Source organism: Notamacropus eugenii, chromosome 1 (genome assembly GCF_028372415.1).
Source record: "Notamacropus eugenii isolate mMacEug1 chromosome 1, mMacEug1.pri_v2, whole genome shotgun sequence".
In the NCBI taxonomy this organism is placed as follows: domain Eukaryota; kingdom Metazoa; phylum Chordata; class Mammalia; order Diprotodontia; family Macropodidae; genus Notamacropus; species Notamacropus eugenii.
In genome coordinates, this window is record NC_092872.1 from 454,370,393 (window position 1) to 454,385,611 (window position 15,219).

General features: G+C 38.4%; 1 protein-coding gene across 1 annotated transcript in view; it reads right to left on the reverse strand.

The window, feature by feature from the left end:
- Positions 1 to 15,219, reverse strand: part of WDR88 (WD repeat domain 88) — a 55,806-nt gene that overhangs the window by 2,027 nt on the left and 38,560 nt on the right. Inside the window, exons 7-10 of the mRNA XM_072632044.1 lie at positions 14,651 to 14,838; positions 11,335 to 11,417; positions 8,251 to 8,319; positions 2,621 to 2,713 (exon numbers count right to left, since the gene is read on the reverse strand). Coding sequence (XP_072488145.1) covers positions 2,621 to 2,713; positions 8,251 to 8,319; positions 11,335 to 11,417; positions 14,651 to 14,838 — 433 coding nt within the window. The remainder of the gene's footprint in view (positions 1 to 2,620; positions 2,714 to 8,250; positions 8,320 to 11,334; positions 11,418 to 14,650; positions 14,839 to 15,219) is intronic.

Genomic DNA, 15,219 nt, shown 5'->3' on the forward strand with positions numbered 1-15,219 from the left:
CTGGTTGTGAAATTTTCAGTGTGAGGATTTGTACCTCAAAACTCAGCACGGAGTGAAAATCATGGCTTGATTTACTGTTTTATTGATTGTCTAAGCTTAAGGAAGTGATGGAAAAAATATCAGAAATGCAGAGAGTCAATTGTTAAACGTGTACCAGCAAACCACTGCCAAGTTTACATAGCACAATGACTTTCTGTTCCCAGATTATCTATCTGTGCTATTGGCACTGCTCAAACATACCAAAAAATTTCCAAGATTTAGCCTTTATTTGGCACTGCATGGTTTAACCTGAGATTCCATGCTAGAAGTTGAGCCTTCCTCAGTCTAGAACAATCTGATATTTGTCTATGGGGCAATTCTGCCCTCTTCCAAATTGCTACTGCATCTGGAAACTACCTAATGGACCAGCATCAAAGAAACATGCTTGATTTACTCTGGGGAAGGACTCTAGACAGTATTTATATAGTAGAAAGAGACCTGGGGTAGGAATTAGGAGGTGTAGGTTATAATCCTGGCTCTGCTATGAGTTTGTAATAGGATTAGGAGCAATAACACCAACCTACTTTATATGGACTTCAAGGTGTGTATTTTCCCCATTACAGCTTTGTGAGGTAGGTAGCAAAGTATTATCCCTATTTTACAGATGAGAAAATTGAGGCACAGAAAGAGGAAGTGGTTTTTTTTGCCCAAAGTAGTCAAGTCAAAATTTGAACACAAGTCTTTTTATTCCAACATGTCAACTCTTTTCACTCCATCATATCCTGCATAGACCTCACTTTCCTCAACTGTAAAATGGGGAGGAGGAGGCAGAGGCAGACTAACTGATCTACTAGATTTCTCTCCCGGCTCTAAAATTCTATGATTTTCATCTCATTATGAACTAAATTTTAAATCGGTTTGGGTAAGTTCTTGTAGCAAATAGTAGTTCTAGAGCAAGGGTTCTTAATCTTTTTGGAACCATCGACCTCTCTGGTTATTGGTCTGATGAAGTATATGGATGAAGCCCTTCTCAGGATAATGTTAATTGCATAAACTATAATACATAGGCTGATAATTATATTGAAACACAATTATCTTTGAAAGTCTTGGGAATTCTGATCAATACAATGACCAATCATAGTCCCAGAGTGTTCATGAAACATGCTGCCCACCCCTGATAGAGAAGTGATAGATTGAGAGGTATTTTAGGGGGCATAGTCACTACTGGAATTTCTTTTGTTTGACTAGACATGTTTGTAATAGGGGTCTTGTTTTTTTGTACTTTCTGAGCGGAAGGGATGAGGAGGGGTTAGTGAGAGGAAGGAAAGGCAGATCTTCATTTGAAAATAAAACATGATTTGAAATAGTTGTCAATTTTTTTTTAAGTTCACAGGCCTCAAGTTAAGAACTCTACAGTTTTCCTCACAACTAATAGGTTAAATTGTATACACTAAACTTAAGCTTTGGGTAGGTCATGTGATTTGTTTGTACCTTGTAAAACTTTGCCTCCCCTCTCTAACCTCTCCTGCCCTGCCCCCAACCCCTTTGAAAAATTGGGGGAAAAAAACACATGTATTTTCTGGGTTTGTATTTTACTACCTTCCACAGACATTTTATAGAAATAGAATTTTTGTCTAGTTTTAAATCATTACAAACCAAGTCACACAAACATTGTTAAACATTTAGTCCTGGATGCTCTAGCCATCATTTCTAGCATTTCACTCCTAAACCTAAGACCCTATTCTGTCCCTGCAGAAGGGACCTACCTAATTACTTTCAAGGAAAACAGAGATTTGGAAACCCAGAGGCAGCTGTTCAGCATGTTGTATGGCTCCTATCGAGGAGGGCCTATTTCTTCACTGCTGGCTGGCTCTGGGATGCAGAAGGCATATCAGATGGCAGCCTTGGCATATCAGAAGTGCTAACCAAGGAATCACAAGAGGAAAATCTGCTGTCTTTCCCCTTCCACCCACACCTGAAGAGGTGCTCCTGAAAAACAAGTAGGTTTCATGGGAGGAGCAGAGACATATCTGTAAGGTGGTTTGGTAGCTTTAATAGGTCTGGGGAAGAAAGAAGCTACAGTGGAAAAGATTTACTGACAATGGCAAAGGCACTAGAATGCTGAAGGATCCTTGACCTCAATTTTAATATGACACTGGAGACATGACTGTGAGTGTAGGGTGCCTGGTTAATTCCTTGGATAAACATACACACACACACACACACACACACACACACATACACACACACATGTCCATGTAGTTGGAGATTGAGACTATTTATGAGGAAAATTAAGTCATAGTTTTATGGATCTAGAGCTGGAAAGGACCTCAGAGACTATCTAATTCAATTCTTTCATTTTACAGGTGAGGAAACTAAGGCACAGGTAGGTTAAGTCACACATTAATAGTCATCAGTGTCAGGATTTAAACCCAGGTCCTCTGACTTCAGAAGCACTGCGCTTTTTAGAGGTAAGAGAAAGAAAGGTCACCTGGGAATAAGAAGGTAAGTCTTTTTTTAAAATCACTATAGATCTAGGTTGTCCTGGTTTCTAGCTGTGCCTCTTTTTTTCTCTCCTAAGTTGATTTATAAAACCAGAAAATGGGAGACAACATTAAGATTCATTTCCTTTAATACTCACCTGAATTATTTGCAAACCATGGACTCTTTTGTATTCTATTAGCAGAGGAATTTGATCTGCCTTTTCAATGTTCCACAGTCTTATAGTAGTATCCTGAAATTCCAAAAACAACATTCATCACATAGCAGAGACCATCCTGTTCAAAAAAATTTTTTTTTCACAGATGAAGAAACTAAGACCCAGAGGGGAAGTGATTTGTTCTAGGACATATGGATAAATACTGGCAACAGTAGGATTAGAACCCAGTTCTTCTAACCCCTGGGCCTGTTCCTCTAACGACACATTACACTATAGCATAGGAATTTCCAAACAATTAAAGTATGGCCAAAAGATAAGGTAGGACTGCTTTTCATATACCTCTATGAAAACATCAGGAAATACTCATTAATTTTGGAAAAAGGAATCATTCCATATGGAGTTGAGCACTTTGGACATCAAAGGCCATGAGCAGGATGGAGGGGCTACCTCAGGTGGTATCATCTGCAGGGGCTGGCGGCTCAAGGGCCTCTGGGAGTAGTTTTGGTCACTGCCAGAAATGACATCCAGAAGAATTTTATTATTGTTAATCTGGGACACTTTGCTCCTGAGGTTTTGGTTGGCCAAGAACCTAAGTGACATTGACTGGATGGCACCTTTGTTAGGCTAGTAGCAGAATTATGCTTTGAACTACACCCAACCTAAGGAATTCCTGCTCCTGATGCATGGCTATACCCATGACCACACTAGAAGGTCTACTTTGAATGGCCACTCAAATTCTAATTCAGATTTGCAGCATTCTCAGCTATGTATTAGATATTTAGTGTGTTGCTAGTGGTGTTTGCTGTTCTCTACAATAATACAATAAAGTTTTTCACAGAATTTTGGAAATAAAAACAGCTGACAGCAAAAAAAGAAAGAAAAGAAAGAAGAATCAGTTATTAGGAAATAATTTCCTAACTAGCCAAAAGTCATTGAATTATGTCTAGAGAGCCATTTTAAGGCTTTCCATTTTAAGTGTGAAATACTTTTTAAAAATCCTCAATCCCTTCTAGATTAGACTAAATTTTAGGAAGCAAAAAACCCCCAGAACTTGCTATATTATTCTTTATAAGTGATCCCCAGGCTACTTCTAATGGCTTAATTATATCAATATCAACTCAAGCCTTCCTATCATCACCTGGGAAGGAGCTACTAATTGCATAATGGGAAGGATGAGATAATCAACTACATTTTGGCTAGCAAAGAAAGTCCCTTTTCCCTTGCTCCAGATCCCTGAGATTTAGTGTTACCATCTACCAAGATGAAAACTAAAAACTCTGGTTCTCTGTTTATAATTTTCTGCTCCTTCATTACCATCCATCCTAGCCCTAGCCATCCCAAGTCTTCTATTGTGCTCCCTGCTTCCACCGTGCCCTATAGAAAATCTCCATTGTGGTGTTAACAAACTTCTCTTCATATTAGATCTCTACCTTTCACACTCCTTCTTACAATCTCAGGATCTTGCCTCTCACAGGAAGACATGATATCCCTGGTCAATCTCCCTAGTTCGGGATGCACTTTCTGTCATGTTCATCAACACGCTAAGCCAGGACGATGAGGAGATATTCTTCTTGCTGTCTTACTCTGCATCACCATTTATATATCACCACCATCTCTGAGTAACCTCTCCACCTCTCTATCCATCTATGTTATTCTATCTAAATCTCATTTGCTGTTTTTTTTTTTTACTGGTGCCAAGGTCATTCTCTCTCCTTTCCCAAGGAGGTCAGCACTGGGTTCACAGTCTTTCTTACCATCCCATCCCCTGCCTTTACACTTGGGTACTTCAAAATATTCACTCTCCATGATCCAGAAATATGAAGTTCCCCTTTATGACTATAACCTCGTATTCATTCATCTTTTCCTCTGCTGCCCTCTTCCTAAACCTGTTCTTCAACTTCAGTAGTACATCTAATCACACCCTATCCCTTCTCCATCTCTCAGTCCACCTCTCCTGCTCTATACTCATTTTTCTCCATTTAAGGAGAATATCCAAGCCAGTTATTTCTTCATTGCACTCTAGGCTGCACTCCTGGGGACTTCTCCATCATGCCCCTGGCTGGATACCTTCCTTCCTCCCCATCCATATTTTCAGCTTCCTTTTATGTACTGTATTCCCCCATTATAACATAATCTCCTTGAGGGGAGGGACTATCTTTTATCTTTCTGTGTATCACTTACACTTAGTACAGTACCTGGCACATAGTAGGTATTTAATAAATGTTTATTTATTGAATGACTGACTTTCCTCCTTTCAGAATCTTGACCCTATATTTAAGCAATTCAGTTTATCCTGTGTCCTATCCTCAACTCCTTTATTCCCTTATCCTATTGATGTTTATATTTTGCCAGACCCCAACCCTCATTACCCCTACAATCCATCTTCTTAACTTCTACTTGGGTGCTGGAAAACGTCATAAAATGAAACTACACTTTTATGTTATCAAATTTCAACTGGCCCTCATTGATACACAGCAATCCTTCTGTTCTTCCCCCAATAAACTCTCACACTACCCACAGCAACTGTTCCAAACCTCTTCTCTCCCCAAAATATGTATTGAAAAAAATAAAAGCCATCTAGTTTGAATTCTCTCCTCTCTCCTCTTCCCAGTTCTAGACCTTAAAATCCCTTTACATCATCCCCCTTTCTCTTCTCATTTTCTCACATCTCCTTGCCAAGTTCACCATCCTTCTTTGTCTTCTCGGAGTTTGCCCCACTGGTCATTCTCTCTGTCTCTCTCTGCATCTCTCTAACCCCTTTAATCTCTTCTTATCTAATATTTCTTTCCTTGATGCCTACAAACATTCTAATTTCTCTCTCATTCTTGAAAAACCATTTACTTGACCTTGCCATCCTTTCAATTATTCTCTATTTCATGTCCCTTTTGCAACCAAACTCCTAGAAAAAGTCATCCACACTCATGATCAGCACTTCCTTATTTCTCATTCCTTATTCCCTTGCAGTATGGTTGATGATGCCCCTTTCCCCCTGTACTTGATAGAACCTGCTCTCCAAGGTTACCAACAATCTCTTAACTGCTCAATCAAGGTTACCAACAATCTCTTAACTGCTCAATCAATCACACAAGCTTTTATTAAATGCCTGTGATGATCTAGGAACTATGAAAAACCCTAAAGATTTTTTTTCCTCTTCACTGAGCTCTCTGCAGCTTTTGACTTTATCAAATATCCCCTTCTCTTAAATATTCTTTCCTTTCTTAAATTCTATGACACCATTGTCTCTTGGTCCCCTTCTTAACTGTTTGAATTCTCCTCTGTCTCCTTTGTGGAATTCTCTTTCTCATCTGTGGGATTCTCCTCTGTCTCATTTGCAGGATCATAATCCATACCCCACCCCCCTTAAGTGTGGGTATACCCCAGTTGTTCTATCTTGAAACCTCTCTCAGTAATCTCAAGAGCTCCTATTGATTCAATTATCATTTCTCTGCCCATGATTCCCAAATCTACATAAACACCCTTCATCTTTCTCCTGAGCTCCATTCTTATATCACCAACTGCCTGTCAGATGGCCTTACCTCTGTACCCTATAGGCATTGCAAAATTAACATGTCCAAAATAGGATTCATTACCTTTGCTCCTATAGCCATCCTTCCTTTTAACTTCACAATTTCTCTTACACATACCACCATCCTAGACAGCCAGGTTTGCAACCTAAGAATTATTCTCAATTCTTTCTCATTTCCCATAAGCAACCAGTTGCCAGGTCTTGTGGATTCCACCTTCACAGCATCTCTTACATCTCTCCCCTTCTCTCCATTTGTAAGACCACCACCCTATTTAAGGCTCTCATCACTTCTCATCTGAAGTACTCAATAGTCTCTTATTGGTCTCTTGTCTTCCAATCTTTCTCCTCTCAAATCCATCTTCCACACAACTGCCAAATTGAATTTCTAAAGCATAATATTGACTATATCATTCTCCTGTTCCATAAACTTCAGGGGGTCCCTATTGCCTTCTAGGAACAAATATAGACTCCTCTACTTATCATTTAAAGCCTTTCACGATTTGGGTCCACTCTCTTTTTGCAGATGTACTTGTCATTACTCCCTCTCATGCTGACTACACTGCAGCCAACTTTGCTTACTTGCTAATTACTGTGCATGGCATTCCATCTCCTATATCTGTCTCCCCTTCTAGAACGTCCCCTTTCCTTACTTTCACCTCTAAGAGTCACCAGCTCCCTTCAAAGCTCAGCTTGGGCAACACCTCATACTAATGGACCTTGTAGATCTCTACCCACTCTAGGAACTACTTTGCATATATTTTATATTTACTTATCTATGTACATTCCGTATGCCTCCCAGTGGAATGTTTCTTAAGGCTTAAGGGTGAAATAATCAGATTGATTCTGTGTCTTTTTAAACTGATCCTATTTACAGTTAATTGATTTTACCCCATACCTGCCTGTCATGATTCTGTGTCTCTGAACTTAATTCAGAAATTTAGCTGACCTGTAATGAGTTAAGTTTAGAAATCCAGTACTATTAATCACTATTCTATACTTGTGTCAAGGAAATCTGTTAACCTTGAAAGAGGGAGGGGGACACCAGGGAATCTGGTCTAGTATCTTTATACTACCAAGCTATGCTTCAAAGATGTCTGCTTTGTTAACCAAAGAAATCTGGTCTACTTTCTCCATCCTTCCATATGCAGTTGGACTCAATGAACATTTCTTAGTCACAGGAGCAGAAAGGGGGAGTTGTTGTTAGCTCTCACTCCTAATTTCCATCAAATCATATGTTCTTCCATCTATGATTCTAACCTTCCTATTTTTCTATACTCCTCAAAATTATAAGAAAGTTGTTTCCCTCATTAAAGATCTTAGTTTTGCTGGGAAAGCTGAGATTCTATTTATTGGCAAGTTCCTGCTTTACTAAGAAATTGATCAAGCTCAAAACTTTGTACTTCAGTCTACCTTAATTTTGTTACAAAGGAAAAGGACCATTTCACTGCTTTCGTCAATGCCAGCCTAGTATAGTACTTTGAACATAATAGGTGTTTAGTAAATACTTGATGAGTTTAACTAATCTGAGACTCTCCTTTTGCTATCTGTCCAAAGAAGTCTATGAGCACTGTGAATTACTTAACCAAGATGAGGAGATGATATAGAGACTAGATGTGTTGGTAATTAAGAAAATAACTGAATTCTCCAGAAAATGACTGAATCTTTGCAATGGGGAAGATTCCAAAAAAATAATTTATGTCTGTATAAACATTTGTCTTCAAATTACTGAATGACCTTTAAGGTCCTTCCTAGCTTTACATTCTATGATTTTAAATGAAAGTATTTTAAGTCAGCCAATGTCATTAACATAGTCTAAGAATGAATAAATCTGGATTGAATTTGTAGGAACAGGAAGACTAGTTCACCACTGACTTGCTATAATAGATTTTCCCAGCCAAAAAGTTCATCTGCTCTCTCCTCACTAGTCTGTATTAAAATTGAACTTCTGTGTTAGTTATCCTACCTGCTCTGAAAGGAATTTTCCTTGAAAGCAAATGTATATATATATGCACATATATACATATACATATAAATTTTAGCTAATGCAATAGAGATTTGGAATCAATGAAATATTTGTAAGTTTTACCTTTGAAGCAGAAATAACCCATTTCCTGTTGTTGCTAATTGCAACATCCATCACCCAGTCTTCATGTCCCTGCAGGAAAGTGAAACTTAACTGGACCCCAAAGTAAAAGCTTTCTTACTTTTATAACAGAATAAAACTAGTATCAGTAACTCTCAAATGACCTTATACTGAAATGAAAGCAATGAATTCTGTTTCTTTTGCTTAATCAAAGCTATTTTTCATGTTACAGAAACATTAAAGGCTTAAAATAAATTTAAAAATTATACTTCTTTGAATTATTTTTGAGAACACTACATAATTATTTTGAAAAATGGATGAAGGGAAAAGTTGTATTTAACCAACAGTTCTGTAAAACTACCTTTTTAAAAGAAATGGGCAAAAACCTGCAATTGGCATTCATATTAGCATTCAAATTATCTAAAGGGTGGTACAGTGTAGGAGGAATGGATTCACAATTATAATTACAGAATCTCAGAATCAGAAGGTACTTCAGGAGCCATTTAGACCAATCTGTAGCTGAACAAGTATCTTCCTCACAATAGCCCAGACAAATGATCCTACAACCTCTGATTAAAGATCTTGGGGGGGTGGGGGACAGGCGGGGAATTACACTATTTCAACCAATTAATATATCATTAGATGTTCCTCTAGAGACAAAAGTGACCAGGTCTACTTAGCCTATTAAGCTTAGTATTCCTGATTTTGAATTCTATTTTAGCTCTTAAGATTACTTTATCTCAGTCCTTATTTCTGCCTCATGGTTTGCCAAAAGTTTAGCTGCATGAAGGAGAACTTTTAGTTTGGATCGCTAAAGACAGTTCATGCTCATTTTTAAAAAATATATTTCTGACACTGAATGTTGAAACTAAAGGGCTGAAGGCGATGGTTTCAGAGAAACCTGTGAAGACTTGCATGACTTGATATAAAATAAAATGAGCAGAACCAGGGGAAGAGTTTATATAATAACACTGTAAAGAAAAACAACTTTAGAAAGACTTAGAAACTCAGATCAACACAATGACCAACCATAATTTCAAGCAACTCAGAGTGAGACCTGCTACCCACCTCCTGACAGAGAGGTGACGTACAGTTTAATTCAGCAAAGTTTTTGAAACACTTACCATGTGCCAGATCCTCTGCTTAGTTTTGAGGATGGAAAGATGAAAGCAGGTGCAATCCTTTCTCTCATGGAACTTACAGTTTGAGAGAGATGTGGGAACTTTACAAATAAGGGTGATACCAGTTAGAAATAAGACGAGAGAATATAGAGCTTTTGGAAAATTTGAGGAGGGGTGATCTTAGATAGAGACAGATTTTTTTTTTAATATGGCCAGTCTGGAAATTTGTTTTGTTTTGGTTTTTTTTTTACTAACACAGTCCTAACAGAAGTTTTGCTTTTTCTTTTTTTCAAAATGGGGGAAAGGAATAAGGGAGGAAGGTATGAGGAAAAGAAAGTGTATTTTAATTCTTTTTTTTTTAAACTAACAAAATTTTTAAGAAGTTAAAAGGCTGGTTCACGTCTTACATTACAGGTTACATGGAGGGAAGCAGACTATTTTTCACATCATCTTTTGCTTCTGATTGTCAGGCTTTGACTGGGTTAATAAGTCATTATGGAAGTATGCCTAACACTAGTATCCTTTAGTCTTCATAATTCACAGGATCTTAGGATCACAGATTTAGAGGCTGAGTCCAACCCTTTCATCTTTATAGATGACAAAATTGAGGTTGAGGAGAATTAATAATTCATCTATATTATCAGACTGAATCCAGCATTTAACTCTCTGAGCAACACATGGGAGTGTCAGAAACAGATCTTATATCTGGGATCTAAGCATCCCTCTACATGTGACCTTCCTGCTCCAGGACTTAGCTCCAAGTTTGCACAAAGTTGAGCTCAGACTAAAGGGAGGCACACAATGTGCAGAGAGCTCCCAAATTTAGCTGCCAGCCAGGCATTTTGCTTCCTAAGGACACTAACAGCCCAGCCCTGATAAATGTGTACAGGTGCTGATTCTCAGAAAAGAATATACTCTTTTAATAAAGATCATTCTCCTTGATCTTCAGAGAAAGACTGGACAGTGAGACAATTGCTCTGTTCTCTGAGGACTTTACTCATCTGAATAAAAACCTAGGATTATAGTATTTAGGCAGTCTGGTTCCAGTCTTCCAGCCATATCCCCCACTGATCATCTACACTCAAACCAGTCTCCTCAGCTACTTTCTTGCTACTTTGCCTCTGCTCATGCCATTGCCTGGTCTGGAATGTTTTCTCCCCTCGCCTCTGTTCAATCAAATGTCCAACATCCTTTAAAGCCTGGGTCCTATTATTTACTTACCTCCTTTGAAATCTCTCTCTTCCTTCAAGACTCTGCTCAGGTTTCATATCCTTCATGATGCCCTTCCCTCCAACCTTACCCCCAAGCTGGAAAAGATCTGCTCCTCCTCAAATTTTCTGAAAGCACTATGTTCTTTCCCTGTATTTCTAACTGGTATCACCCTCATTTGTGTACTTTTCACACCTTCCCTATTAGATTGGAAATTCCATGAGAGAAAAGACTTCACCTGCTTTCATCTTTCCATCCTCAGGACCAAGCACAGGATCTGGCACATGGAAAGTACTTCAAAAATTTTGCTGAATTGGATTGTACTGTCTGTTCCTCTCATCTGGCAATCACTCCTCTCTAACTCCTCATGTCCTGGTATCTTGTACACTAGATCCTTGTCCTTTCATACTATACTGTAAACTCGATGAGGACAGAGACTGTGTCTGACTCTTCTTTGTATCCCCTAGATCACCTGTCATTAAATAGACGTTGACAGATGGTTGGCTAGTAACATACTTATAAACCAGAAATTAGGTTGGGCAGAGTTAGATCAACTACATGTATTGTAGGGGAAAGCAAGCTTATTGTAACTCATCCCCCTCATTGTGCAGGTGAGGAAACTGAGTACTCATGAGGACACAATTCAAACTATAATCCAACCCCAATATTTAAGTCCTAAAATCCTGCTTCAGTTTCTTAATCTATCAGTAGTCATTTGTTCAAGGCTTCTTTCTATAACATATCAGCAAATCAGTACCTTTAATGTACACTTTCTATATCCTCCGGCCACATCCCAGACAGTTACCATTTTGTCATATGCTCCAGACACAATAAGTGAGGCTGAAACACAAAATTGGAAATTCATGGGCTTTTTCATGGATTCTCCTCCTCTAGTCAGTCAAACTAGATGAGTGACCTTTAATGACAGACTCTTATTAGGCACACTTCGAAAAGACGTTGAAAACCCCTGTCTGGCTTGGCTGAATGATTCACATCTCCATTAACATGACAATAGAGGACATAATCAAAAATCACTGGGAAGAAAGTTCTGACTTTGAGGTTTAATGTTTTATTTTAAGTAGAAAAAATACTAAACCAGTCCTTAGCTCTTTCTAATCCTTTCTTGGAAACCTAAGCTAATTTATTTGTACTTCCATTCTCTTTTTTTTTAATTGGCAAACATTGTACATGTAGTAGCTGAGAATCTGTGAGTCATTGGGGCTTCTGCAGAAGCCTTGTGATGATGAGTGAAATGCTTCTTGGCACCTAACAAAAAGGAGGAAGTCTTTCCTGAAAAGCTTTTCTAATCAATCTCTGATCAAGAGAAACTACAACCATAATTATGAGCAAAAGAAATCTGATCAATGAGAATAACATTTAAACACCAGTTTTCAGGAAATCTCATTAAGCTATTATTTTCCAAGGTATTCTTTGCTTGCAGATCTATGTCCCTAGAATTAAAGGAGATAGATATATGCCCCATTACAGTAATCAGTGATGACCTTCACTTAGAATTTCACATAGCACTCTGGCAACTTTTTACTAGAAGTATGTTTTAAATGGTGTGCATTATTGTGATCTGTGTTTATATCTCATCTCCCTTCTAGACTCTGGGCTCCATAAGATCCAGGATGGAATCTTACCTAAATTTTGCATGTTGCCCAATACCTAGCAGACTTAATGATTATTGAATGAATAAATTCTGTTTAAGAAAGTGTATTTGAAATAGTAATCTAGTTACCTCTATAATGGTCATTGGAATTCCACCTATTTGATGTAAAGACATTCATTCCAAAAGAAACACGTTTGAGTACTACTTTGTAGCCTAAACTCAGAGTATGTTCTGATTTTATCTAAAAAAGAATAATCTTCTATTATGCATGAAAGGCATTTTGACTTAACTTCCTAATATTATTATAGGGAAGGCAGTGGTTTTGCTGCTGGCAGGAAGGCTGGACAATGTGTTGTCATCCTCTCTCTCTTGGTGGAGACCTTTGTAATTTCTAGAAGGTGAAAGGAATTTTCTCACCTTATGTCAAATAGTAGACTGGGGTCTGAGAGTGGGTACCAAGACAGACGCAGGCTCAAAAATTTAATCTAAGAGTAAGATCTTGTGTTGCCTGGCTGGTAAGGCTGTGGGTCTGAATTCAAATCACAGCTGGAATAGCCCAAGGGCATGGCTACCCCTTCCTGGGTGAGAGAGGCTGTGTAGCAACTGCAATTCACGAAAAAGACCAGCAGATGGAAGCTGAGAGCCTCCTCCTAGAAACATTCCTCTTAGATGACCACAAGTCCAACCAGCCTACCTACTAGCATCCTGTATCTCCAACACATTACCAGATCAGCCATGGCTATCCGTGGCTCTGCAAGAGAAGTAGCATCAGACAAGAGAAGCAGTTCAGAAGAAATGGTAGGCATAATTAATGTGGGGGCAGTTTGGAGGCTCAGTGAATATAGCATTGGGCCTGCTGTCAGGAAGACCTGAGTTCAAAACCAGCCTCAGACACTTAATACCTGTATGACCTTGGGTGAGTCACTTAACCTCTATCTGCCTCAGTTTCTTTATCTGTAAAAACATGAGGATAATAAGAATGATCCCCACCTCCCAGGATTGTTGTAAGGATCAAATGAGATAATAATGGTGAAGCACTTAGCACAGTGCCTGGTGAAGTGAGCACTATATAAATGCTAGTTGTTGCTATTTCCCTGGAATGCTACTTGCTTTGGCCACACATGGTCCCAGGCCATATGTGCTCTCTACGTGTGCCCTCTTTACATATATTCCTTGACCACATGTATACTCTCTATACATGTTTCCTTATGTGTATGCATATACTCACCAGATGTATGGGAACCTGCAGGAGTATATACCCTTCTGTGTTTTATGGAAATTGTCCTTTTTAAAGGAAAATGTGTTATATTTTAGTTAAATGTCTTTTGCTTTGAACTACATATCCTCTTGTTGGTCTGACAGATGGAACATCAGTGTGGGCCGATGAGCTCTTGGTTTGAGTGGAGGCTGACCCAACACACACCTCAACAACGATAGTTGACAGGGAATCCACTTGTGGGAGAGTAGGTCATGGGCTCTACTGTAGTTTCTGGCTCATTTTCAATTCAATTCAGTTTAATAAGCATTTATTAAGCACTTTACCACGTATAAAATATTGGGCTAGGTTCTAAAGATACAAAAACAAAAGCCAGATAGTTCCTACCCTCAAGTTTACATTCTACTGGCAGCATACATCACATACCCAGATAAGTAAATACAATTTCCAGAGACATGGGGGACAGAAACAACTGGGTGGACCAGGAGAAATCTTTTATAGGAGATGTCACTTAAGCTATGCCTGAAGAGAGCTAGGGAATCCAAGAGGCAGAAATGAGAAGAGAGAAAATTCCATAAATGGAAGATAGTCTGTTCAAAGGACCACTGCACATGGTGGACAACAAGTAGGCCAGTTTGACTAGGACATAGACTGTGTCAGGGGGAAGTAATATACAACATCTAGAAAAACTGGCTGACACCAGGGTTTTTAATGACAAACAGAAGTTTTTATTTTATCCTATATGTGGGAGGGGGCCTCTGAAGCTTCTTGAGCAGGGGAGAAATATGCCTAGCTCTATGTCTGAAGAATATTAATTTGACAACTCTATGGAGAATGGATTGAAGGACAGATGCAGGGAGATCAAGTCAGAGGCTACTATAATAGTGCAGGTGAGAAGTAATGAGGTCCTGAAGTGGACTGGTGGCCATTGGTGGAGAAAAAAAGAGGGATGTGAGAAATCTACAATTTTCAATTGAAAGATTACTATAGGTATATAACCCTTACTCTTAGCTCCTGTGTCTCATGTTACATAGACAGTTTCTATTATCCTTGTGGAAAATCATCATCCTAGACTATTGTAGATAACAGAGTTATTGAAGAGTTAGATCCTCTCAAGAATGGGTTAACATTGCACTATGTATAATACAACTGTACCCAAGTGTTCGTGTATTTATAGAATAGTAAAAAAAAAAACACACATATTTTCACTGTAATACTGAATTTGAAATCACGTAAATAGCTTACCATCTCTGGTAAAAAGACAGGAACTGACAGAACCTCCATGACCTTCCATCAGAGTTACACAAGCTCCCTCACTTCGAAATCCTCCTGCATTTACATCCCAGATTTTTAAGGTTTTGTCCCAAGCAGCTGTACACAAGAAATGGCCACTGAAGGTAAAACAGCAATCCGCAATAACATTGGAATGTGCTCTGAAACACATGGGGAAAACACAGACAATGAGAGTTATGCTACTCTGGTTAAAGCTCTTCTGCTATTCCAATCCAAATGCCCTGAGGCAGATATGGTTTAGTATGAATTTCCATAAGGGAATACTTCTCTGGCCATTGAGACTGTGGAAAACAATGTCAATCCTTCAGTCATCAAGCAATCATCAAGCATCTACTATGTGTGTGTATATATATATATATATGTATATATATTCCTACATATATACATGGTATATACTTATATGTATAGCTTTTATTTTTAACTTAACTTTTAATGTTTTAAAATACTCAATATTTTTCATATATATACATGTATATGTATGTATACATATATAAGTGTATATATGTGTATATATACATACA